Below are 23,326 nucleotides of genomic sequence, written 5' to 3' on the forward strand. Positions count from 1 at the left end.
TGGTCGGACAGGAAAAAATACTGAATACGTACTGAGTAAGCCTCTCCATTTTTACTCTTCTTTTGCCCTAAACTTACGTGACCATTGACCATAGATACTGTGCTGGCACCCGAAGAGAAGAAAAAAAACCCAGACGGGTGAGGCTTGGGTGAGAAATGGTGCCCCGCCGACCCGGTATGTGGGTCCGCTGAGGTTCGGTCAGTCTCCGACATCGAAGATCGGGACTCAGAACCAGGCTTTGCATGCCGGAATGAAGAAGAGAGCTGTTCGTTTTCGTTCGATATCGGGAAATCACGGCATGCCGAGTAGGGTGGTCTCGGAAAGGGGGCTACGGTTTCGCCCGATCTCACGAGAATTGACTTGCCCTGTGTGTAGACTGGGAAGAGGATTTCGCTCATAATAACAAGGGAATTCTCCCTAGGGGGGGCAAGAAGGGGGCTGTTTGGCAGGATTTTCACACATTTGTCTGTCAGGGATGAAATTATACCGAAAAGAGCATCGAATTCGCCATGTTAATGATGTTTATGGTGATGATGTTGTTGATGATGCTGAGGCGAGTACAGGGGCCCACCGGTGAGGCGTGAGGCTTGGTTGGGAGGAAGGGGGGGGGGGGGGTAAGTCAGGGCAGAGTTTTGCTCTGACTCTCCTGGGAGTGGCAATGGTCCATGGGTTACAGCCGGTGAGTTGAAATTGCCTAAGGCTGGGCATCTCCCACCACATTCGGCCAGCATAGGTTTGAATAGGGGTCGAGTATCATCAATGCCAAGTCTTGATGGAATGACTGTATATTGGTTCAACTACGGCTATATACTGATTGAGAAACTTGAACAATATAGAAGAAGATAGACTCGAAGGACAAAGAAATAAACGACGATAGCGGACAAACACACCATAAAACACGGGCGCTCAACATGTATATGCATATATAAATCGCTTCAGATGATAACAACCGAGAACACACAGAGTTTTGGGACTTCATGCATCATGGCCGACGAGGGAGATAGGTCATTCGAACAACTCGGACACATCCTCGTCCCGCCCTGGCCACATGATCCTCTTCAAGAGAACAGCCCTAACGGTGCTCACGAAGACGAAGATGAACATGCAGATCACGCAGAGGGACATGCCCACGCCCACCCATTTCAACGCGGCACTGTCCAGTGACTTGGCCAGGGTGATGGTGGCGAGAGTGAGTCCGGTGTTAGGGAAGACCATAGCCCACCAGTTGAGGTGGAAATCATGGGGAGGCGCCCGCACAACTGAGCCCAGAGCGACACAGAAGAACCAAATGCTCAGAGCCCAGAGGAACATGCCCGCGCAAACGGCCAGCACTCGCATGATGTGACGGTCGTCCATGCCACCATCGCCCAGGATACTGAAGCCCTCGGGAAGGCCGTTGGCCATGCCGATGATAGCCAGCAGCGTGAAGGCAGGGGGACCGACACAAATGAACATACCAGGACGGTGCTCGCTCGAAGGGATGCCCGTCTCCATCAGACGCCCGATGTAGTGGGCGTACATCATGAAGCTGATGCAGAACCCGAGTCCCTGGAACGTGATGCCGGCAACAATCATAGGCGTGGCAGACACCGCAGGCTGGTAGCTGGAAGCGGCAGAGGCAATGGTTCCGCTCAGCATGATAGGGAATGCCGGTAAGATCCATGATGGCATCATAGTTTGCAGAGGGAACGTGTGATAGGAGAAGACAAAGGAGTACTGGATCACTGCCGAGGCAAATGTGAAGATACAGTACGCCCAGAAGAGGCCCTCGAGAGCATAATTGAGGCGGTGCGTGTCTTCAGTAGAGAAGTAGGCAGATAGACCACTAATCATGGTGGCGATGGAGAGCCAGAAGGTTGGAAAGAAGAAACCTTCTCGGTCGTGGCGGAGGGAGTCCATCAGGTTGTTATAAAGAACAAACCTGGTGATCATAAGAGATCCGATGATAGTAAAGAAGACGAGATTGGCTATGTATACCACCAGGCCTATCTCCTTCAACCCCTTGAATTGATACGGCTGGTTGCGGAGAAGAAGGGCCAGTCCACCCGCGCTCATGGTTAGGGTATACCAGGCCCAGGTGAAATGACGCAGCCGTTGGCGGATGCCCAGCTTGACGAACTCCTGATGTTCATTATTGCTGATAATGGGAGATTCCTGAGGTTGGGAGACTTTGGCCTCAGGGTTGACGGACTTCTCGCAGGCGTGGTTCAAGGTTTCCACGTCTGAGATGTATGGACTAGATCCAGTGCTGTGGTCGTGCATTGTGGTAACTGTTTAGGTCTCCCCAACAGGTGAAAAGGCAAGAAAGAGATTTTAGGCAGCAGGGGATGACTACCACCGATAGTGGTTGTGAGACACCGACGGGGGACGTTGCAGAGAAGAGAAAAATCTCAAACAGGCTTTCCAGAATGCAGAGCTGGTATGGCTACGTCGAAAGGAGCGAGACGGCCTTTTATCAGAGCGAGTAATGGGGCCACAAACGTACCGTAAAATTATGTAAGCCCCAGGGAGGGGCCCACAGGACAACAACAACGCCGCGGAGAGGAACTGCCGGTACGTGTGACTGGGGTGATATGAACATAACTTTTATGGCATATAGGATGTTCATAATAAATACAACATGATTAGAGGAGAAAGGAAATCGAAACATGAAAAGAGAACTACCAAAAGCACCTGCCCAACCTAGTCTTCAGTCCTAACAACACTCTGCATAGGTGCGTACACAGGAGTTACCTATACTGAGAGACACCCCATGGGCCGCTACGATGGCCGTTCTGACCTCCATGGGCTAGAACAATCATGTACCAGAGCTGATCTGTAAAGGAGATCATCGATTTCTGGAGATTCGTTCGACATCGCGGGGTGCGCTAGACCTGTCCCCCGAATCCCACAAATCGAAAGAAAAGGAGACAAACAGAAGCGTGGCGGTATCCCCTGACGTACTCAGGCGTTACTAGGGGTATCTAACACTCCCTAAGGCGTATGTACTCTGTATAAGGAATCCTTGTGCTGAGTGTGCATCAATGTGATATCGACCGAGGATCAACCGAGATACTTCATGATAATCGCTGGTTTCGACCAGCACGATGAAGATGGTAACCCTGACTGATACTCTATTTCAAAAGAAAATAAGAATCAAGGTGGTCTAAATATTGAAGTATCAGACCTGTAGAGACTTGTAAAGCCAGTGGACTTCAGATTCTCTACCAAGGAGAGGGGAGGAGCAGATGTCGGGTTGCCGTACGGGTATTCGGAAGCCAAGTACGGTACCTTACCGAGTCTATGGTACCTGTTGCAATGCCAAGTGACTCTTGTTCCAACTCCAAGCTTCGGTCAGGGACTCAAGGCCCACTGTGGCGGGACGGCTTTAAAAATCGCCCGGCCAATCGGACCGCGGGCAAAGCATCCTGAATCAGAGTCACCACATGGGCGACGGCACATTGAGAATTAAAGAGAGCCTATGTGAGGCGGACTGGACTGGTTTCGGTAGTAGCAGATTGGATCAAAGTCTGTTGGCAAAGGGAATTTGCGGTGATTCCATTCGATATGAGGAGGAGACACCGTTTGTAGAGGACACTGTTTCTCGGCCGAGATATCCAGCTGCCCAGACCATAGAGAGTGAGTGGTGAAAGAATAAACAATGGAACGTGGGTTTTGGAAGAATGTCAAGAACGCCAAAAAGCAAAAACATACAACAGAAGGGATTCGCTGGTGGTCACCCACCCAACTACTAACCTCCCGGCGTGTGGCTTAAGTACGGCTGAGCGGACGGGAAGCCCTGTTTTCCACACCCTATGGCCGTATGTGCCAATTATTTCTTAACCTCTAGTTATATTCTAAAAAGCATAATGCCCCTTGTCAACAAGCAATAGTTAGTACAACGCATTATTCCACGGGTTAGATTTAACCTCTTATACATAATATCTTAGACTAGATGTTCATATCAGGATTGATGTGTTTGCGATCACGTAGATCTCATTTCCTCTTATTCCTGCAATGGCCGGTTGCATCGAGGCTTAGGGAAGTATTGGCGATATATGTTTCCGGGAGTGGTGGGATGATGCCCATGTAGACTGGATCTACCGTACAACAGATTTGTCTATAGCTACTGCAAGCCCCGGCCTGAGACAGGTCCACAGATAATCGACAATGCATCACTCAGATGCACTCAGATACATGTATCCACGAGGAGTTTTCACTGTGCGAAATATAGCATTAGGCTTATCATGATACCTTGAGCTAGCCTCTGCCGCTGTGCAAGGTGTCGAGGGCGAGGCTATAGAACGAACGTAATGGAATCTTGAGATCTGCGGATGCAGTTCGAAAGAATATTGTACATATTTCAACAAAAATCACATTTGCATTCGACCACTTTCCCTCACTGTTAGGATTAAAAAAACAAGAATCTGGAGGGGCGGCTGGCCGCATTGGTATGAACAGATTGAGCCACTGGCGTAGTAGTAGCAGCTGATGGGATGGCAGCAGACGAGGAGGCCACCGTCGCCGAGCTTGATGTCACGACCACAGAATCGGCGGACGAAAGGGAAGAAGATGAGAAGGAGGCGGAGGAAGCGGAAGAGGAAGTCACTGCAGTTGAGGTCACCGTCGCGGTGTTTGACTCCAGACTAGGATTTGAATAGTCCTCCTCCAACTCCCAGACCGAGTAAGTGCCGTCGCCACCACCTAAGCGACAAGTGTCAGTCGGCGGTCAGTCGGTCCTATCAGCGCGGTGATGGGTTCACACATACACTTGTCATAGGGATAGCCTGGACAATCCGTATCACACGAACCACCCATACTACCAAAGGCGGGGGGCTGACTGCCACACCAGCAGTCTTCGCCTTGCAAGGCAAAGAAATAACCCTTCTCTTTCTCGCACAAATTCTGACACAAGCCGGCACATTGGTACGGCGACGAGCCTAGCTTGGTCATGTCCCCAGAACTCTTCATGCAGGCGTATGTACCCCATTCAAGGGCTTGAGCCGAAACAAGGAAGAGTGCTAGAGCACCCAGCGCTTTTGAAGACGTCGAGATCATTATAGATATGGGCTATTGTCAATGGTAGGTTGGAAGACACAAAATAAAGTGGGAAGAATGACAAAACCGGGGAAAACTAAGATAAATAGGGTGGAAGTGCAGCCCCAGGAAAAGGCAGTCATTGCAGGACCCTGTGAGATTCAAATTGGCTGCATTTTAGCTGCGGCCTTTGGGGGCCGCTTATCCATTGGGCCAATTGAACGAACACTAGGGTCTTGCCTCAGATGAAAGGTACCCCTGATCTGTGACAGGCTTGGTTCCCATTGGCTGATTTCGGAGTCGAGTAATCTCGGCTTTTCGAAACCGGGTTAGAGTATTTCCTAGAATAGGATTGTGGATGAAGCTATTCCCATAGGGGGTTCCGCCTGTCGGAATTACCCGAACGTCAAAGCCTGAGGCAGCTTTGGCTGGCTGATTGCGGCTGACTTTTCCCCTACAATTAAGACTAGATCAAATAAACAAATCCACGCCTCTTAGACGCAACGTTAACATCATTTGCCCCTCGTCCTCTACACATGTTCAGGATATTACTACGTTCAGCGAAAACATTTGTCTCCTCATGGATCAGTACTGAAGGGAAGAACTCCCTGGACTGCCCACTCGCGGTCTACGTTCCTTACAACATCATAGGAGAAATTGATTGAGAAATAACATTCAAATCGCGCCCAGTGTAATTGCGTCTTCTCAAGCATCCTGGAGAAAGAGCAGCTTGAAGCGAGGGCTCGCCCCGGAGGTAGAATCGGCATGAACAGCAATCGCCAGCGGTGTGCTGCTGGTCCAAGGTACGACAGAGGCAGAACTGGAACTGGTAGGACCAGATGACTCCGAGGGCATAGCCACATTATCAGCAGTAGCTCTGCTCTGAATTGTGCTTACTGCAGTCGAAGCTGCAGCCATAGTCGAAGCGCTTTCCCTGCTAGAAATGCTCGGGTGGTCGCCCGGTATTTCCCCAACCGAGTAGACACCATCACCGCCACCTACGTCTCGTTAGTCGACTAGAGTCAGGTTGCGATGGTGGAAAAGGTCATGAGTCTCACACCTGTCGAACGGGTAATCCGGACACTGAATCGTACATGCTCGGTTGTCCGTTTTAGTCTCAAATGGCTAGCGGTCTGAGCCGAGCTGAGCGGAAGCGCTAGAATTCCCAGCACAGTAAAAAAGGTACAGGCTTTATGGTGTGGCACAATGTCACAGGGTAATTTGTACCTTGTAGATAACACCGACTTCCGACAATCACAGCAAGAGAGGGAAAGGAAGGACGAGGTTGGCTGAGAAGATGAGAATTGAGTGTTGTGTAGATAATGGTAGATCAGTCCGCAGAACAGACACTTAAGGCCAGGCAGCGACTTTGACCAATTCAGAGGGATTCGTCCCTACTCGTTCTCATTTAACGCAGGTCTATGCCTATGGAGATACAGTCAGCCCCTATCCTAGAGAGTTACGGTTATCGACCGGTCAGGCTAGGGTCGGGTGTGTCGGCAAACTGTAAAAGATTTAGCCTGGAACCGATGAAGCTACATGCGTTCGTTTGATGCCCCAGGCAGCAGTGACCTGTTTTCAACTGGCTCATGTGACTGAAAGGCGATGCGCGATAGATCCGGCTACGAGTGCACAAACCAGATGACTGACTTTGCCCCAGAGTTGACTAAAGTCTTGAGTTTTGGTGTGAGACATGAGTCAGTTCTTGAAAAGAAAATACCAATCACCTCAGTTTTCCACTATCACGGAAGTATCTCGAGCTTGCTTAGAGCAATGGAGTATATGTTAGGGCATTTTCGGCTCGAGCCCTGAAACCACGAGGCCATTTATGAATACAAATAAGCTAATTCCAGTATGAGAAAAGATTGTGGTTCTGCCATCCTATTCACTATATCATGTCCGGAAGAATCTTTACCATGTGTCATATTCATGATGACCCTGCTCCTGTCGCATGATCTACATATGAGCAGAATGGTAGCTGGAAAACACCATTGAGCTTCTACTGCGATCTGACGCACACCGATAGGACAAGAAGATTCTTTTCGTAAGAGATTGTAGAAGGGAACCTAAAATATCTTGCAACTGGTAATAGTTTTCTAACCTCGATGTGTCCGTGTTGACCACCTGTTCGACCTTTCACGTAAGTAATGGTTGGATGACGCATCGCGATCTAAGACAATGCTAGGAACCTCGCTGCGACTATCTCATGCATCAAGCCCTCAAGGGAAGAGTAGGATGTCATGAGCTTCTTCTAAAAGTATGACAGACGGTCCTTGTCGTGCTCGGCGATTTTTCTCCTCCCTTGGATTAAGTCATCTAGATGTAAGGGGGAAGAGACTCCATTCCTGCTTGATACCAGAGCCACAAAATTGGCGTCACACCCACACGTCCTTGGACATGAAAGTCGACCCAGGTAAGTATCTTGAAGAGAACAAGTCTTTTCAAGTGCCAATAGCATGCATACATGGTAGACTGACTGTAAGTTGTATTACCTGTGTAGTCTGCCAAGAGAGCCGCAGCATTCCATCACATTGGCAGTGCTTTCCTAGACGAATCGTCTTTGCGCCGGAAAACGTACTGAATATAAGCCCCTGACCGTCCCTGTCTACCCTGACACGGATAGAAATCAACTGCAAATTTCTGCTCTTGACGTTTTTAACCTCACTACTCAAGGCCAATCCGTCCGCACATTACAATTACCATGGCTTACAGCGATACTAAGCACGTTGCCATTATCGGCTGTGGCACAATCGGCCGCCAGGTTGCTCTAGTCTACGGTCAACACAACCGCAGAGTGACTTTGTACGATAAAAACGAAGACGTTGCGCAGGATGCTCTGCACTGGATTGAGTCACAGCTCGATCAAAAAGCGAACCAGCCCAATCATGTGAAGATCACCCGAGACCTAAAAGACGCCGCCGAGAATGCGTGGATGGTAACCGAGTGCATTGCCGAGGACATCGATGCCAAGAAGCAATTGCTGAACACCTTGAGCTCTTTGTGCGCTTCGAACATAATCATCACGACAAATTCATCCTCGATTCGCAGCAGTGTCCTGGTCGAAGGTATCACAGCTGCGAGCCAACGTCGCATTCTGAACGCTCATTACTTTCCTCCAGCGCAGGGGCCTTTCGTCGAACTCATGTCATGCGGACAAACAAGCCCTGCTGTTATCGAATCTCTGACGCAGGAGCTCCGCGAGATCGGGCGTCGTCCGGTGGTCTGCCGAGCCGACTCGACGGGGTTCATCATGAACCGTATCTGGGCGGCGGTCAAGCGTGAGATCATGATGGTGCTTGCGGATGGCGCGGGAAGCCCGACGGATATTGATGCGATGCTCAAGCAGGCCATGCAAGCCAAGTATGGGCCCTGCGAGCTCATGGATTTTGTGGGCTTGCAGACAGTGTGCGACATTGAGGAGATTTATCTCAAGGAACGAACGTACCTCCCGTCTTACGCACTGACATTCTTCCGAGAGAACTATGTGAAGTCAGGCACTGGTAGGTTGCGGCCCCCGTCACGGGAAGAAGACGAGAAGCAGGCGGGTCACAGTCGACTTCGGGATCGATTGTTGGGAGCTTGGGACCTGGTGGAGTGCACATCGGTGTCCAGTTCCCGGCCAGGCTCCCAGCAAAAAGATCATCCTTTAGGCAGAGAGATCGGCAGAGAGATATCGGGCCACTTGATCTACAGCGAGGCGGGTTATGTCTCCGCGCAGCTGCGAATTCCCGGCCAAGCTGAGTTCAAGTCGGTTGACTATTGGACTGCCACGCCCGAGGAGCATTCCCAGGCGGCCCGACGGTATTTCGCATACTCCGGTCAATTCTACGTGGATGACGATAGCGAGAAACCAGCCGTTCAGCATCGATTTACACACTGTATCTACCCGAACATGATTGGGCAACTGGAAAGACGGCTTGTACATCTTGAGACGGATAATGGTTGCGATATATTGAGGCTCACCCCGGAGGAACCGACGATCACCCCTGAAGGGAGGAAGATCATTCCTGAGTTGACATGGAGGCGCTTGCCGGTGAATAATCGATGTGTATGAAGATCATATAGGTTAGTCAAGTATTCTTCGATTGAGTCAAAGCACATCATCTCAAGTTTGATAAAATTGGAAAAATCAAGCCCTTGCGTAGCCTACCTGAGTCTCTCTCAATTGGTATCCAATCATGCTTCACTGCTAAAGGAGAATAGTTGTTCAGTCCTGCATCGCCCTGGTAAGCCGCAAAGTAACATACAAATCTGCATCTACATGAGAATGGAGCTTTTTCCCAGCATCAGTTTGCTCAGGAATGCAGTATGATGCAGTGTGATGCAAATTGTGCAAATTGTGCATAAAGTGCTCGTCTTGCGATGGGGTCAATGTTGGAAAAGGCAAAGCATGACTTTCTAGTTTCTTGTCATTATCATGCCTCCTTGACCGACATTCCGACGAATGAGTGGATCAAAATGAATCATGATGCATCTGGAATGCTCCCATCCCGAGCCGCTGGTTCACCATATAAAGGGTGAATATCCTGCGCTTTCCGGGATGACCGAGCAAGCCTCCACAAATTCTGTCTTACACCCCCGCATTGTTCTATCACTGCCCTAGAGATCAGCCCAGCATGCCCAAGGACCTTACAATAATGAATGCGCCCGAAGAGGTGATTCATAGCTTTGAGAACAAGGTCTTTTGGTGTTTCAAGTTCATTGGACACCAGAAGTTGAAGAAGGTATATCGCTTCACCCCATGGTAACAATCAAGGAGGAACCCTTCTAACTCTCCTCGCGAATGAGTTCTGGGATGTTACTGCGGAGGATTGCCGTCTCCGAATCGAATCTGTAGCCGAACGCCCGGATGCCTCTGTGACCTACCGATTCGTGGCGACCCAGGCGATGTGCGGCCCTCAAATGCATCTCCATGGCGGGTGTACCACTACTCTTGTCGAAAATCTCACGAGCTTGCTGATTGTGGCTGCCTCCACGCCGGACCGATTCTCAGATTCGGGCGTTAGCCGCAATATGCGCATGACCTACCTGCATCCTCTCCCGCTGGGCGCTGAGATCCGGACAGTCTGTCGCATAGTTCACTTGGGCAGACGTATGGCGTTAACAAGGGCTGAAATCTACGACGTTGGATCTGGGAAGCTCTGTGCCATAGGCGAGCACGAGAAGGTCAATATGGACCGTGAGCAAGGAGGCAAGTTGTAATGGCTTGGCCGACTCCGAAGATTCAGTCTCGTGTTTCCGGACAATGAGATAATTATACACAAGGGACCGCAACTACAAAGTTCAAGGTGCTAGGAATGGAGAGTTGGCATTTGCGGGGTCGATCGAAAGGGTATAGGAGTGACGAAGATCTTGCCTGATTGGGTGGCTTGCATGCGACTTACACGTCATGTAAAGGCTAATCTTTATTTTATGACGGTGCTCGGCTCATATGACGTTTGAAAAACTTACAAGGCAGATCCTTCTGGCCTGTAACGCGCCGAAGATGTGGGCTCCAAACGGCCCCTTCCTGAAGACCCTGCATATTAGAGCACTAGTTCGTCAAAATTTATGAAGCCATTTCATTCAGTAGTAAGCCCAAGATTTGTTGGGAAAGAGATTGCCTGTTACCTGAGAACTATAACCTGACACCAATAATCGAAAAGTGGAAAGTGATAGACACAAAGAAAAACAGACACGGAGTAGACACTATAACAATAACAGATCCTGAGAAACGCATTACGTCTTTCTCTTTAAGTTAATGTTCGCAGCCGTAGGAGAGACAGCCGAAGCTTTCCCGTCACCGTCGACGGTGAAAACAAACGTGCCCAGGCCACGAGTTCCATAGTAAATAGTGTCAGTACTCCAAAAGTCCAGGTTGGTGTTATATTGACCCGTAAATGGACCGATCACGCCGAGATCTGCCGCATTGGAAGCGAAATAGCTGTAAGTCTGCGGGAATCTGGAAACTTGAAAGGCCACCTCTCCGGCCACCCCACGAGGGGTGGACTTCGGGATGCTCAGCAGAAGCCGAGGCTTGTAACCGCTCAGATAGGGCGAGGCCAGCAGGTCGGTGTCGTTTGATATCCACCGAGTAAGTCTCAGACCATGGAAGTAACTCGAAGAACCGACAGAATCGTCGATCGCGATAGTGACGGAGGAATTGAGACTGGGATCCTCTGAGACGTATGTGCCTACAAGATTCTGAGCTGCCTCGAGAGCGGCCTGAGCCTCCAGAGCTGGAAGCACAGACAGAGTAATATAGTCCAGGATCACGTTGGTCAGAGCACTACGTTGATCACTCGTAGAGGCTGCGAGGATGCTGAAACCGGCGTCATAATCTGGGATCAGAGCGACAATGCCGCCATAGTAGCCCGAGTCTCCCAGCTTGGTATAGATGTCTGTCACCCTACCCGTGGTGGGACTCACAACACGAACGATCTCCCATGGGGCGCCAATGGAGGCGGTCAGACTTGCTGTGTGCGTTTGAGGTTTCATCCATTTGCGCGTAGTAGTTTCTGGGAGTAGCGTGTGGTTGAGGATCGAAACACCGAATGTGGCGAGGTCGTTGGTTGAGGAGTAGATCCCTCCGGACGGGGTAGTAAAAGGGATGTCCAGGTAGAATCCCGCTGCTGCGGGACCCGCGACAACAGCCCGGGCCTGGGTCACATTGCTCGTCGGCGGAGATGAGAAGGTTGAGCTCAGGTTGAGCGACTCAAATATTCCTGTCTGATAGATGTCTGATATCGACTTCCCAGTGATATTGGAGATCATGAGCGCCAGCATCTCAAAGTTTGCGTCGGAGTACATAGGAGTCCACCAAGGCTTGAACGTCGGTGGCCGTGATTCCATAGCATCGATGACATTCGTGCCGTCACACAACTCGAGTGCCTCTTCAAAAGAGCCATAGCATGGTCCCAGGCTGCTCGTATTTCCTGGCGGAAGTCCGTAGGCTGTGATCGGGCTTACGATGCTCTGCCCCGTTACATATTCCCACAGTAAATCCATGAGCGGGCCTCCTTGCGTAGGAATGCCCGAGCTCTGGGAGGCCAATGCCCACGGCGTGATCTCATCCCAATTGATGTGCCAAGCTGGGGCGTCGACGGCTTCTGCCGCATATTTGACGAAGCCGGGATAGATTTCGGAGAGGGGAAGATTCCACTGATCCTCAGCTAGAGAGAGCATGCCGGCATAAGTGGTGAAAAGCTTGCTGACGCTGGCGATGCGGAAAATGCTATCTCCATCCACTTTCCTGGTTCCATTAGTGGATTCTGCGATTTCAGGACTGGTCCAATGATATTGGAGTTTCTTCGCTTCCGGATCATGAACTGAGAACAACCCAGCTGAAAATGTGATGTTCCCAATCCCTGAAAGGGTAGTCGATCCATTCTTGGAAGGGTGTTTCAAATAGTCATCAATGGTAGTGGTGAGATTCTCCCAGGCAGCCCTAACATGGCTATGGGAGCTGGAAAGGTCAACCGGTGCTGGGTATATGGGACCTAGGCGGTCAGCAGAGGCAACGAGTGCCAAAGATGAGAACAAAATGATGGATTGTGATGAATGCCGCATTGTGCAAGCTAATCCCGAATTAGAGCCAGAGTTAGGACCTCACAGAAGCCTGTGTCGTACTGAGCACTTATATACATTTCGTATCGTAAGCAGACGTTTGCCAAGCCTGGGGCACGGCATGACGGGCTGTGCAAAGCTGCCCTTGAGGTAGCCTTGCATCTGGGTTTATGGCGCTCAGAATCCGCCGAACAGCCATCCGAATGCTGGGCGGCTTGGCCCGCCGGATCTACATCGGGAATCACTGAAACCGGATCAGGGATCAACGATGTAGCCAGTCGGCAACTTCAATAGCGTAAGACAAAGTACCCACTTTGCCAAGCACGATCCGTCATCCGCTGCGCTGGCAAGGCTGGGTTGAAAATGATAATGGCTATGATGCCTGCACACCAACATGGCTTCGAAGACGTCAACTGAGTCGCATCCCTGACAATAAGTAGATTAGCTGAGTGAGCCCACCGCCTCAGGTCTCCAGCCAAGTCGGTCAGCTGATTTCGCTGTGGCTGTTTCAGCCAAACGAAGTGAGTTGGTTGTCTCATCCTGTGAATTCAAACTGATTCACAGTCTATCCAACCGAGTCTTGAGAAGATTGCGAGCCGAGTTGACTTCGATATGATTAAGGTCAGCATCATCTGATGGTCTAGTCATAGTACCAACAATCTACAGACAGCATTATTGAATGAATAGTCTCCGCCTAACCTTAGCGTACTAATCTTCATGACCTACAACCGAATCTGCCGAGTCTCTTCTCTCGAGGCATTCGGTCTGTGGAAGCTTGCTGATATAGTAGGACTCACAGAAGTATCCCGATTTGCCACCAAATTGCTCTTACTGCAGATCTCCTCGAGACGGACTGCGAGGCTTTGGACTAGAGCCGAACTGTTGATTTCAAACAAAAGACTCTTCTGGTTGAGAGAAGTGGCAAATTGGTAGTAATTTGAGTAGTCTTTCCCTTCCACCTCCCTTTTAGACTTTAGATTTGCTGAATGTAGTGCTGTTGTCTTAAAAGATTCGACGTGCGTTGAATTGACGTGTGTTAAGAAAGACCGGTATCATTCGTATTCTTCTGTTTCAGCGGTCGGAGAATTGCACACATGTGACAGCATGTTTCCCATGAAGATGAAGCATACCGTGAGTTACAATCTTGTAGCACTCGAAGAATCGCGTGTCGGTGACGTGTATGAGTAAAGTAGGAAGGCTCAAATTGCTTTCAACCAGAAGGAACTTCTGCTGCATATATTTTCTTTTGGATTGGGTCACTCGACAAGGAACAGATGAATCTTGGTTGTCGAGAATTAAAGTTTATTAGCATAGTTACATACAGACAACTCAGCAGACATTAGCCTTGCAGTCTCAACCCTTGTCCCCAGCTATATACCTGGGATGGCTTAATTAAAACACAGCCTTCTCGTCTAATTAAACAAACTAAGTCATCCTAAAGCATTCAATACATACATTATACATACTATGTCATCACCGATCCCACGTGTTTCTCGCAAGAGTATTCTGGAAGCGATGCAGGGTACTAATCCACAGCCGCTGTGCAGTGGCTGGCTGGCCGCCTTTGTTTTGGCCCTCTAGGGGAAAGATACGCGTTGCTGTAACTAGGTAATTTATGAAAGAGAATGAAAGAATTATAACGTGGCCAAGCACTTGCAAATCCCACTCAATGGGTATTTGTTCTTCCATACATCCGCAGTTGGGACTGATTGCCCTTATTTCCATCGAGCCGGGCCCCTCTTATTTCGAAAGGCAGTTTTTCCGCGTCACTAGACCGCAAGTATGTTATTTCTGACTCGACGCATCATTTCGCATCAGTGCTCACTGAGTTATGTGGTCGTTTGCTCTACTCACTACAGGCATATGTACAAGTGTACAGCTATATCGCTCGCGACTTCCATGATCACCGTCCTGCCGACCAAAGCTCTCTAAGTCGAAGCCCGCCCCAGCCGGAACGACAAATACGACTGACCGACAATATACTGATTCCGATTCCACGTTTCTACCTCCCCATCCTCGAGCCCCTCCTTCCCTTGTACAGACTCAATCTCCTCTGCCGCCCCCAATGTCACATATAACGGCAAGACATGCTCCACCGTCGGATGGGCGAGCGGCCAATCCGGCCGCTGCGGCAACTGCGTGAATGCCTCTGTCAAGCCTTGTGTCGTTTGGGGTGTTGTCTCCAGAATCTGCAGCGCCGCTGTTTCGATGGCCTTGACGACTGTCAGGTCGGTGCTCTCGCGGGTGGCTCTAAGGTTGTGACATAGCATCCCGGAGCCGACGATAAGGTTGCGACCGGGGCTGTTACTCGGTATTGTTAGGTTTTCTCTTCTCTGTTCTCATTCCCGCCTGATACAGTTCCACAGGGAGGGTCGAGTGAAGAGATGTCACACTCACAGTCTCGCCAATGCCCGTCCTAACTCTACATGCGCCGCGTAATCATCCCCTGCGAACGAAGAGAGTTGCAGAATGGGCACGCCGATCAACTCCTCTGGACTGCCTTCGGGGAACATGAGTTTGAAGGGGACCCAACTATTCTCAAGGATTGAGTTAGCCATTCATGATCATGACCTTGCATCCTATACTAATTCTCAAACAGCAAAGACCAGTCGAAGAAAAGTGAGAGCGAAAACATACACCCCATGGTCCAAGTCCCGCTCCACCCCCTCGGCACGAATCCCATGATCCTGCAGGTGCTGCAAGACCTGCTCACCTAACGCGCGCGATGATTGGTGCGGGTACTCGTACTCGAAGACGTGCGGATAAGTATTTTTCCAGCTGGGGCCGAGGTCGTGCCAGACCTTCGTGGGTTCTTTGAGGTTGACTTCTACCACCCCGGGTTTCTCGCTCTGGTGGTGTCCGCTGATTACGACGATGGCTTCGGGACGGAGGCCGTGGATCTCCCGGCCGATTTGGCGGAGTTCGTCTTGGACGGGGCCGTAGCCGGGCTTGAAGAGGATTGAGACGCCGCCTAGGTTTTTTCTCCCCCTTGGTTAGTGGATGCTGAAGGGGTTCGATTGTAGGTGAAGGTACCATGGCCGATGAAATAGGTTGGGAGGCGGGTGTCGGCTGGCATCTTTATTCTTGGGGTTGATCTGTCAAGCTGGGAGTGATTTGAGGACTGATAGAGGGGAGTGAGACTATTTATACAGTACAGTTCCTGTGTTAGTTGTAGTGCGTGTGCGGGGAGCAAAATGGCGTTATTTCTTTTGTGGTTCGCACCCGGGCGGATTTGCCGACTGCCGATGGATCTCATGCCCCGACGGATCTCCGTCTTGTCACTACCGGGAACACTTTCAGTGATTTTCCAATGTCTTCTGAAGCGATATTCCTCGTTCACTACCCATCGCTATCGGACTATTATCTCCTCCCCGGGCTTTATATCAACGAGTGATTCACGCGGAGCTGATGAGATGTGCGGGGCCCCGGGCCTGCTTGGTGGATCCTCTTCTAGACCTAAATTGCCAACCCGCCGCATGCGTGGCATGCCAAGTCTCATTGACAGTTCTAGACATTTCCATATGAGGGAACAACTCCAAAAAGCAATCCAAAAGAATTGGTTACTAGGTTTTGATTTTGTCGGAGGTTGCATGGGGTCAGGATTATGGTACAGGGTAATACAGCGTTCATGTGAACAGGTTTGTGATTCAGGTAAAAGGTCGCACTCAGCCTTTCTCATGCAGGTACCGTCCACAGCTATATCATCAAGATCAGTTCTGGGGAAAGACAAGTAGCTTCCCCGCACGGGAGCTCAGCTACGTAGTTTGGGTCCGTGTCCCACGCCTATCATGTATGCTTCATGCATATCCTTAGCCGATGGTGGCGAAGTTGTCAACCAGGTACCTTTTTGGACTGCACGTGTACCTGATGACGTGGCAGTGTCAACGTCTTACTTAAATCCCGGGGTCATATTACTTGTATGAGTTAGTCACAGTGATTGAGTCTGTTCTTGACGATTGGGGCAATTGTGAGGCTTGTTCGCTGTAAGCTCCGCCATGTGGGATTGATGAGGTATGGTGCCGAACTGCTTCCTAAATCTAGTCTAGCGCGCCAACGCTAAGTACGCGAATGCCGCTTTGGGCCCTCAGGAGATCCACCTCAGCCCGACGATCCCGAGTTATATACCACATAGAGATGGACGCGGTCACCAATGGGAGATGGAATCTTCTACTTTTTTTGGGGGCTACTTGCGCCATGTCAGCCTCAGACTCCACTCCCACACGCTATGTTCCGCTATCCTTTCTACGCGGTCTGATCATCTACTTAGCTTTGACCTGGTCTTCAAGCTGGGTCGTGAGGATAAATAGCTCGACCTTTCCCAAGATCCAGGTCGAGGTTCAAGCACATGAACAGCTTTCTCTTTCAAGGTAGATTGTTGTGACTCTTGTTGATTAACTCAGTGGGTGCCATGAAGACGTCTATTTTTTTGGGCTTGATGTCCCTGAGCATCATAGAATGTAAGTTGCTGAGAGGAAGTGGAGGCCGCAAACTGTCGTCGGTTTGTACTTGATGTATACCCAAAGCTCATAACGTTTGATCTCAGTTACCAATGCTGGCGCCGTATCTATCAAAAAAGACCTCGCTTCACGGAATGTGAATGTCAAGCCTCGTGCCCTCCCAGATGCACCGAACGGCTATGCCCCGGTCCATGTTACCTGTCCATCGAGCCGACCTACAATTCGGCCTGCTTCCGCACTTTCGTCCAATGAGACAGCATGGCTCCAAACTCGCCGTCAGAAGACCGAGTCCGCCCTGAAAGACTTCTTTGGGCATATCGAGATCGAAGACTTCGATGCTGTCAGCTACATTGCAAACCACACTGGCAGCGACTTACCCAATGTCGCAATCGGAATTTCAGGTGGTGGTCTTGTCGCGTGTCTCAATGGAGGAGGTGTTATCAAGGCCTTCGATGAACGCACTGAAGGATCAACGGCCAAAGGTCAACTCGGTGGTCTGCTGCAGTCAGCCACCTATTTTGCTGCCCTCAGCGGTGGATCTTGGGCTCTCGGTTCTATCTACGTCAATAACTTTACGACGGTCTCTAATCTACAAGACAACCTGTGGGACTTTAACTCCGAGGAGATTATATATGGTCCTGCTAAGATCTCGCATGTCGAGTTCTGGGGAAATATTTCGGCTGACGTTAAGAGCAAACGGGAGGCTGGGTTTAAGACCGGCGACGCGGATTTCTGGTCAGCTTGCTTGCCCCTCTGAGCCAAGGAACGGTCATTGACATATGCTTATAGGGGCCGTATCCAGGGATACAACTTCTTCAATGCTAGCGATGGGGGCGTTGACTACACCTGGTCCTCGATTGCAAAGACGGAATCCTTCCAGAGTGGTGATATCCCGATGCCTCTGGTAGTTATGACTGGCAACCAGAAAAGCACCGAGACTTTGTCACACTCCCCAGCAACATATCCAATCTATGAAACTACCCCTTGGGAGTGGGGAACTTACGATGACGACATCTACGGCTTCGCGCCCCTGGAGTATCTTGGTACTCGATTTGTCAATGGTGTGGTGCCAGACAATGAAACCTGCGTCCGGGGGTTCGACAATGCGGGTTTCATCACCGGCTCGTCAAGCGATATCTGGAACGAGAACGGAGAGGACATTCTTTTCTATCTGGAGGCTATCCTAGAGCAGTACGAAGCCGCCGCGCCGAACTCCACCATGACGGCGTTTTTGAAGAGCGCCGTCGAGGACTTCGACAACGCCGCCAGCTCGACCAACTCCAGCATTGACGGACCGGCAGCCTACGACCCGAACCCCTTCTACCAATACAACACAGCCACCTCCCCATACGCACAAACCACCAATCTGATCGTACAAGACGGAGGCGAGACCAGCCAGAATGTCCCACTGTACCCGCTCATCCAACAAAAGCGCAACGTCGACGTGATATTCGCCGTCGACTCCCTCGGCTCCTCCTCCTACGACAACTGGCCGACCGGCTCATCACTGATTGCAACCTATAACCGCACCCTCCTCAACGTCGCCAACGACACCTCGTTCCCGGAGATCCCGGACCTCGATACATTCCTCAACCTGGGCCTGAACGCTCGTCCGACTTTCTTCGGTTGCAACGCCTCTCGTCTGACTACGCCAACACCCTTGGTGGTTTACCTGCCCAACCACCCGATTACCTATAGCTCGAACTTCTCGCTCGAGGAGGGTCAATTCAACAATAGCCAGCGTGATGCGATCATCACCAATGGGTACAATGTTGCCACGCAGGCGAATGGCACGCTGGATGCGGACTGGTCGACCTGCGTGGGCTGTGCGGTTCTCAGCCGCTCGTTGAATCGCACCGGCACTGCCGTCCCGGAGGCCTGTACGAAGTGTTTCCAACGTTATTGTTGGAATGGGACCGTGGATGACGAGACTCCGGCGGCGTATCAGCCGACAGCGTCTCTGAGCGCCGTTGGGCCGGCCAACGCGACTTCGTCATCGACTGCTTATAGTATGGGTGCGTCGCTTCGTGCGGGTGTAGGATCTGTTGTTGCCATTGTGGGAGTGGTTGCCTTCGTGCTGGTTTGATCTGTAAATACTGTACACTTAGCTTGAAAGGTGGGGTAAATTTGACTTTGGGATTGTGGTATATAGCTTTGAGATATTGTTTGATAATAATAAAGCAGTCAATATAGAACGTGACCTTAGTGTGTGCAGTTAGGGCTTGATATTCGAACGTTGTACAATACCTGTTGTGCAGGCGTGAACATTGCAGTCATCACACTTTCCCAATGACCCCTGGAAGAAAGGGGCAACGTCCGCGACAGCTGCAGTTCCACAATTGATGTTACTCTACTTGGATGTTTGGTTTGGACTGATGGTCGGCGTTGCGGAGGGGTTACAAGCTTTACGTACAAGGTGAGCATAGTAGGAGAGATCGGAAGAAAAAATAGTGCAGGCTTCGTGCTAAAAGGCGGAGCTGGTCCTAATGAGAAAGGGGCTGATATTCTAGCTGCTACTGATAATGGGTAGCATCTTCTCATGCAGCCCAAGAATCTCGGGAAAAACGAGTTTAGGTATCTCTTCAGCCTCTCTGCCAATGGGACTTGGTTTCACCAGTCGCCTTGAAATTCAGATCAAAAGTAGTTTGCACCTGTCAGCTTCCGGCATTGTTTGACTTATCACTTATCCACGTTCCTAGCAGATATGATACAAACTGACGGTTTCTGAATACTGAAAATGCACAAAACGAGACTGTGGCCCGGGTGGACCTATCTTTATGACTGCTGTCAACTGGCTCGAGGTTATATTGAGATTCTGCGCGTTCATACCAGGATGATTGTGCCATTGTTAACGATTTGAGTAGTGTGCCTTCTAGCTTGAGATTGGGGAACGTCGCCATTGGACCTCCTATAGCCTCAGTATGAGCCAAAAATAGGCGAATATTACAGATTACCGTACTTGCGCTATGGAGATTAAGCAAGTTCTGTTCTAATTTGCTTTCCTTATGCGCAGCTTACTAGTCGATCTCTTACTCAGAGATCCCGACTTAGAGTGTGAAGTCATCCATGTATACAAAGTAGATAGCCCCCGTGCAGTCTAATACTGTACACTTAGTCTTGTCAAATTGGGGACTGTAAGCTTCTCCCGCAATCATACGTCCTTTCCATCAGCGAGTTTTGCGATGCTCGGGCATATGCGACGTTTCTGAAATCCCAGTTATACGTCAGTCACAACACACTTCCGACAACCACCAGATAAAATGCTTACCGTAGTCAACATGAACAAACGCTCGAGCGAAACCCTCGACTGACTCGAGCTTATCCTGCAGCTCTTGCGCGACATCATGGACCTCGCGCAAACTGAGCTCAGGTGCCATAACGATGTCCACCTCGACGAACAACTCCTCGCCCCAGTGATATGCATGGACCGAGTCTACCTGGAGAATCAAATCGGAATGACGCAACGTCAAGAAGACGACCTCCTGTACCAAGTTCGGCGAAGCGCCGAGGCCGCACAGCTCCAGAAACTCGCCCCGGACGGTGCCAATCCAGGTGACGATGATAACCAGGCCTATGAGCAGGGCCCCGGCCAGATCGACCCACCACTTCAGCTTCGCGCCCGCGGCCGACGTGAAGATGGCGAATCCGTATTCGAAGCAGTCGTTGCGGTTGTCCTCCCACAGCATTTGCAGCTGACTGCTGTGCTTGCGGAAGATGAAGCAGTAGACGGCGAGGAACAGCTTGATGCCGAATCCGCACGCCGCCGCGATGACCGCGGCCACGTCGAACTTGCCCAGCTCGTGGTCGCTACCCGCCAGTGACCTGATCGACTCGACGACCAGGACGAGCGAGACGGCCATCAGCGCAAAGGCAAAGCAGATGTTGCCGGCGTTGCAGAGCCGGCCCGCGCCGGCGGGCCACTGCGTCGAGTGGTTGAGCTTCCGCGCCTTCCGGTGCAGGTAGTCGAGACCAATGTTGCTGACGGCCTCGCAGCAGCTCTCCGCCATAGTCACGAAGAGGGACAGGGACCGGGTCGTCGCTGCAGCGTAGATCTGCAGCGCGGCGACGAGGATGGTACCGTAGATGGAGGTGTTAATGGCTGCCTTGACGTGCAGAGACGATGTATCCGGCTCATCATCCAGCAGCCGCGCGGCCGTTGGGTCTTCGGCTACCTGGATCAGACGGTTGATGTGCAGGTTCTGTTCCGTGTGATAGTTGTGTGCCCGCCGGATGCGCCGGTGGATCTGTTGACTCCAGGCCGATGTGCTGGGCGGGCTGACGAGAGAGCCTCGTAGCCGCTCAAGCTCGATATCGCTTGTCATTGCAGTGTTGGGAAGGGTGTTCTGCAGTGTCTGTCAAATTTCAAGGGAGATGAATCAGAGAAGAATTTGCAAATTGTTAAAGACTTGACTGTAGGCCAGGCGGAAATGAATCCGATAAAGGGTTGAGACTTGGCAGCTTGGCATGCTTTGCCCCCGCCGCAGGAACACTGCAGGTTTTTTGCAACGCAGCTTGAATGTCTTATGGCTTTTGCCTATTTGCATATCGCAGCAGTCTACGTTATCCTTTCTTTCGACTTATTAAGCACATACGACCACAGGGTGTGGAAAACAGGGCTTCCCGTCCGCTCAGCCGTACTTAAGCCACACGCCGGGAGGTTAGTAGTTGGGTGGGTGACCACCAGCGAATCCCTTCTGTTGTATGTTTTTGTCACTTTGTGATTGAAGTATATCTCCTATTGATATGTGAAACCTCATCAGATTATCTATACATATTGGATTTTTACCTATGTTAATCGAATCATTTGGATGCGCAACTATTTCGATAATGTATAAAATCACTCTATAGCAGAAGCTATCTACGGAGGGACTTATGTCTGTTGGCGATCCTACCATGAGTGTATAAAGATTCATATGACCAATCCGAAGAGGAGAAGGAAACAATATCGGTATAGCGCAGATTTCGCCCAACAGAACATCGTTACAACGAGACCTCGAAATTGTGCTTTAACACCCTATGCATTATCATTCATACTTTCAACCTGTATCAAAAGCCTGATGGGAAGCGTGAAGAATCTGAGATTCGAGGCTATCTGAAGACCAACTACACTCGGTGGCCGAAGGCGGTGAGGCTCCCAGCCAATAGGAGGCCGGACAGGCACTCCGTCAAAGCCTATTGAGCTGATAATCCTGATAAAACTTGGACTAGATCTTTTACCTTAGCTGAGATGGTTAGAAAGATAGTTTAACTATACTTCCAGAGGCGGCTCGCTCAAGTAGCCTCAGGCAGGACCCGGGCCAACACGACGGGGGAAGGGCGATTCTAACGGCGCTTAAAGAGGTGGTTGCCAAGTTATGCTGCCGACATGCGGACTTAGTGAAAATTAAGTATTGCAACTTGCCACAAGTGGCTGTATCCCCACTGGCCTCTGTCTTATGTCGAGACTCCACCGGCCAAAATGTCTGTTCCGACTTTTTCCAAGTCTCCAACAAACCTATTCAATATGCTACCCTGGAGCTCATTTGTAGCCAATAGCTCCGTAGTATAGATGCTCAGGGCGGGTGGTCTTCCGCTTTCCTACAAAGTCACACCTCCTCTATGCATGATAGGGCTTGTTGGCACTCTCTGATCTGAACATAGCAGATATGCTTAGCATCTACTCCTGGTCAGCAGACATTATACCTCTTGCTTGTCGATATCAACATCTTTGTCCTCGTGGCTTGGCTTCCCCCTAACTTAACATACACTTTTGACTGAAGAGAAGGTACCTAGCTTTCAAAAGGTGCGAGTTGCTGTCAGGCAGCGAACGAAAACTGTTCGAAACAAAAAAGAAAAGGAAAAGGAAGGCCATTTGCTGCTTATTAACATTTCAGGAATTCCGGAGGAATGCATCTAGGGGTACCAGTCCCAGGGGTAAACTGATCGCCGGTACAACAGGTCTGCACGCAGACACTGTGCTCTGGACAATCTTTATTCGACCCACAAGTATCAGGGACCTGGCTACAAGCTGCACAGAAGACACAATACCCCACACTAGCATCCTCCTGGCCAGTGTGGCAGGCAGTCCCGCCGCCACAGCCACAGGTCCCACACCCCACAACACCACACTGGCTGTGGTCATTGCAGTTGTTTTGAGGACGGCACACTCCAGACTGGCAGACCTCACCTACTTTACACTGTCCCCTCAATGTTAGAAGCGGAAGAAGCCGGAATCTAGGGGCAGGTCTACTTACTGCATTTCCACACTTGCCGCAGTTTTGCACAGTGGTGATATCTGTACATACTCCCGAGCAGCAGCCTTTGCCTAC

At 50.5% G+C, this 23,326-nt stretch overlaps 8 protein-coding genes across 8 annotated transcripts; 3 read left to right on the top strand and 5 right to left on the bottom strand.

Moving 5' to 3' along the window:
* Positions 1-790: 790 nt before the first annotated feature.
* On the bottom strand, positions 791-2,301 carry ASPACDRAFT_80444 (tellurite-resistance/dicarboxylate transporter family protein). Its single transcript, XM_020205656.1, has one exon. It carries the CDS (start codon positions 2,260-2,262, stop codon positions 1,006-1,008), a length of 1,257 nt encoding a protein of 418 aa, XP_020053991.1. The 5' UTR covers positions 2,263-2,301; the 3' UTR covers positions 791-1,005.
* Positions 2,302-4,193: 1,892 nt separating this feature from the next.
* Positions 4,194-5,124, bottom strand: ASPACDRAFT_1858395 (uncharacterized protein). The gene is made up of 2 exons (XM_020197606.1): positions 4,749-5,124; positions 4,194-4,683 (listed from the first exon to the last, which is right to left on the bottom strand). Exons 1-2 carry the CDS (start codon positions 5,035-5,037, stop codon positions 4,391-4,393), a joined length of 582 nt encoding a protein of 193 aa, XP_020053992.1. The 5' UTR covers positions 5,038-5,124; the 3' UTR covers positions 4,194-4,390.
* Positions 5,125-7,717: 2,593 nt separating this feature from the next.
* Positions 7,718-9,070, top strand: ASPACDRAFT_62636 (uncharacterized protein; the record flags this gene model as incomplete). The annotated part of the gene is made up of 1 exon (XM_020203804.1): positions 7,718-9,070. The coding sequence occupies one exon, from the start codon at positions 7,718-7,720 to the stop codon at positions 9,068-9,070; it is 1,353 nt and encodes a 450-aa protein (XP_020053993.1).
* A 562-nt stretch (positions 9,071-9,632) lies between these two features.
* On the top strand, positions 9,633-10,218 carry ASPACDRAFT_45750 (PaaI family thioesterase; the record flags this gene model as incomplete). Its single annotated transcript, XM_020201666.1, has 2 exons — positions 9,633-9,740; positions 9,805-10,218. 2 exons carry the CDS (start codon positions 9,633-9,635, stop codon positions 10,216-10,218), a joined length of 522 nt encoding a protein of 173 aa, XP_020053994.1.
* Positions 10,219-10,566: 348 nt separating this feature from the next.
* Positions 10,567-12,683, bottom strand: ASPACDRAFT_123548 (serine hydrolase domain-containing protein). Its single transcript, XM_020196655.1, has one exon. It carries the CDS (start codon positions 12,562-12,564, stop codon positions 10,735-10,737), a length of 1,830 nt encoding a protein of 609 aa, XP_020053995.1. The 5' UTR covers positions 12,565-12,683; the 3' UTR covers positions 10,567-10,734.
* A 1,659-nt stretch (positions 12,684-14,342) lies between these two features.
* ASPACDRAFT_1890225 (DODA-type extradiol aromatic ring-opening family dioxygenase) lies at positions 14,343-15,675 on the bottom strand. The gene is made up of 4 exons (XM_020198568.1): positions 15,595-15,675; positions 15,199-15,532; positions 14,959-15,093; positions 14,343-14,862 (listed from the first exon to the last, which is right to left on the bottom strand). The coding sequence occupies exons 1-4, from the start codon at positions 15,635-15,637 to the stop codon at positions 14,490-14,492; spliced, it is 885 nt and encodes a 294-aa protein (XP_020053996.1). The 5' UTR covers positions 15,638-15,675; the 3' UTR covers positions 14,343-14,489.
* Positions 15,676-16,969: 1,294 nt separating this feature from the next.
* Positions 16,970-19,104, top strand: ASPACDRAFT_1882264 (uncharacterized protein; the record flags this gene model as incomplete). Its single annotated transcript, XM_020198279.1, has 4 exons — positions 16,970-17,018; positions 17,105-17,753; positions 17,808-18,974; positions 19,029-19,104. The coding sequence occupies 4 exons, from the start codon at positions 16,970-16,972 to the stop codon at positions 19,102-19,104; spliced, it is 1,941 nt and encodes a 646-aa protein (XP_020053997.1).
* A 1,081-nt stretch (positions 19,105-20,185) lies between these two features.
* ASPACDRAFT_53788 (cation diffusion facilitator family transporter) lies at positions 20,186-21,340 on the bottom strand (the record flags this gene model as incomplete). The annotated part of the gene is made up of 2 exons (XM_020202796.1): positions 20,186-20,223; positions 20,287-21,340. The coding sequence occupies 2 exons, from the start codon at positions 21,338-21,340 to the stop codon at positions 20,186-20,188; spliced, it is 1,092 nt and encodes a 363-aa protein (XP_020053998.1).
* Between the last annotated feature and the right edge of the window lie 1,986 nt (positions 21,341-23,326).

Source organism: Aspergillus aculeatus, assembly GCF_001890905.1.
Source record: "Aspergillus aculeatus ATCC 16872 unplaced genomic scaffold ASPACscaffold_13, whole genome shotgun sequence".
NCBI classification, from domain to species: domain Eukaryota; kingdom Fungi; phylum Ascomycota; class Eurotiomycetes; order Eurotiales; family Aspergillaceae; genus Aspergillus; species Aspergillus aculeatus.

Coding starts and splice junctions, on each gene's coding strand:
- ASPACDRAFT_80444 (XM_020205656.1), bottom strand. CDS start 2,262: ATGCACGACCACAGCACTGGATCTAGTCCATACATCTCAGACGTGGAA.
- ASPACDRAFT_1858395 (XM_020197606.1), bottom strand. CDS start 5,037: ATGATCTCGACGTCTTCAAAAGCGCTGGGTGCTCTAGCACTCTTCCTT. Junction 4,684..4,748: donor AGGCTATCCCTATGACAAGT/GTATGTGTGAAC, acceptor CTTGTCGCTTAG/GTGGTGGCGACGGCACTTAC.
- ASPACDRAFT_123548 (XM_020196655.1), bottom strand. CDS start 12,564: ATGCGGCATTCATCACAATCCATCATTTTGTTCTCATCTTTGGCACTC.
- ASPACDRAFT_1890225 (XM_020198568.1), bottom strand. CDS start 15,637: ATGCCAGCCGACACCCGCCTCCCAACCTATTTCATCGGCCATG. Junction 15,533..15,594: donor AACCTATTTCATCGGCCATG/GTACCTTCACCT, acceptor GAAAAAACCTAG/GCGGCGTCTCAATCCTCTTC. Junction 14,863..14,958: donor GGACGGGCATTGGCGAGACT/GTGAGTGTGACA, acceptor ACCGAGTAACAG/CCCCGGTCGCAACCTTATCG.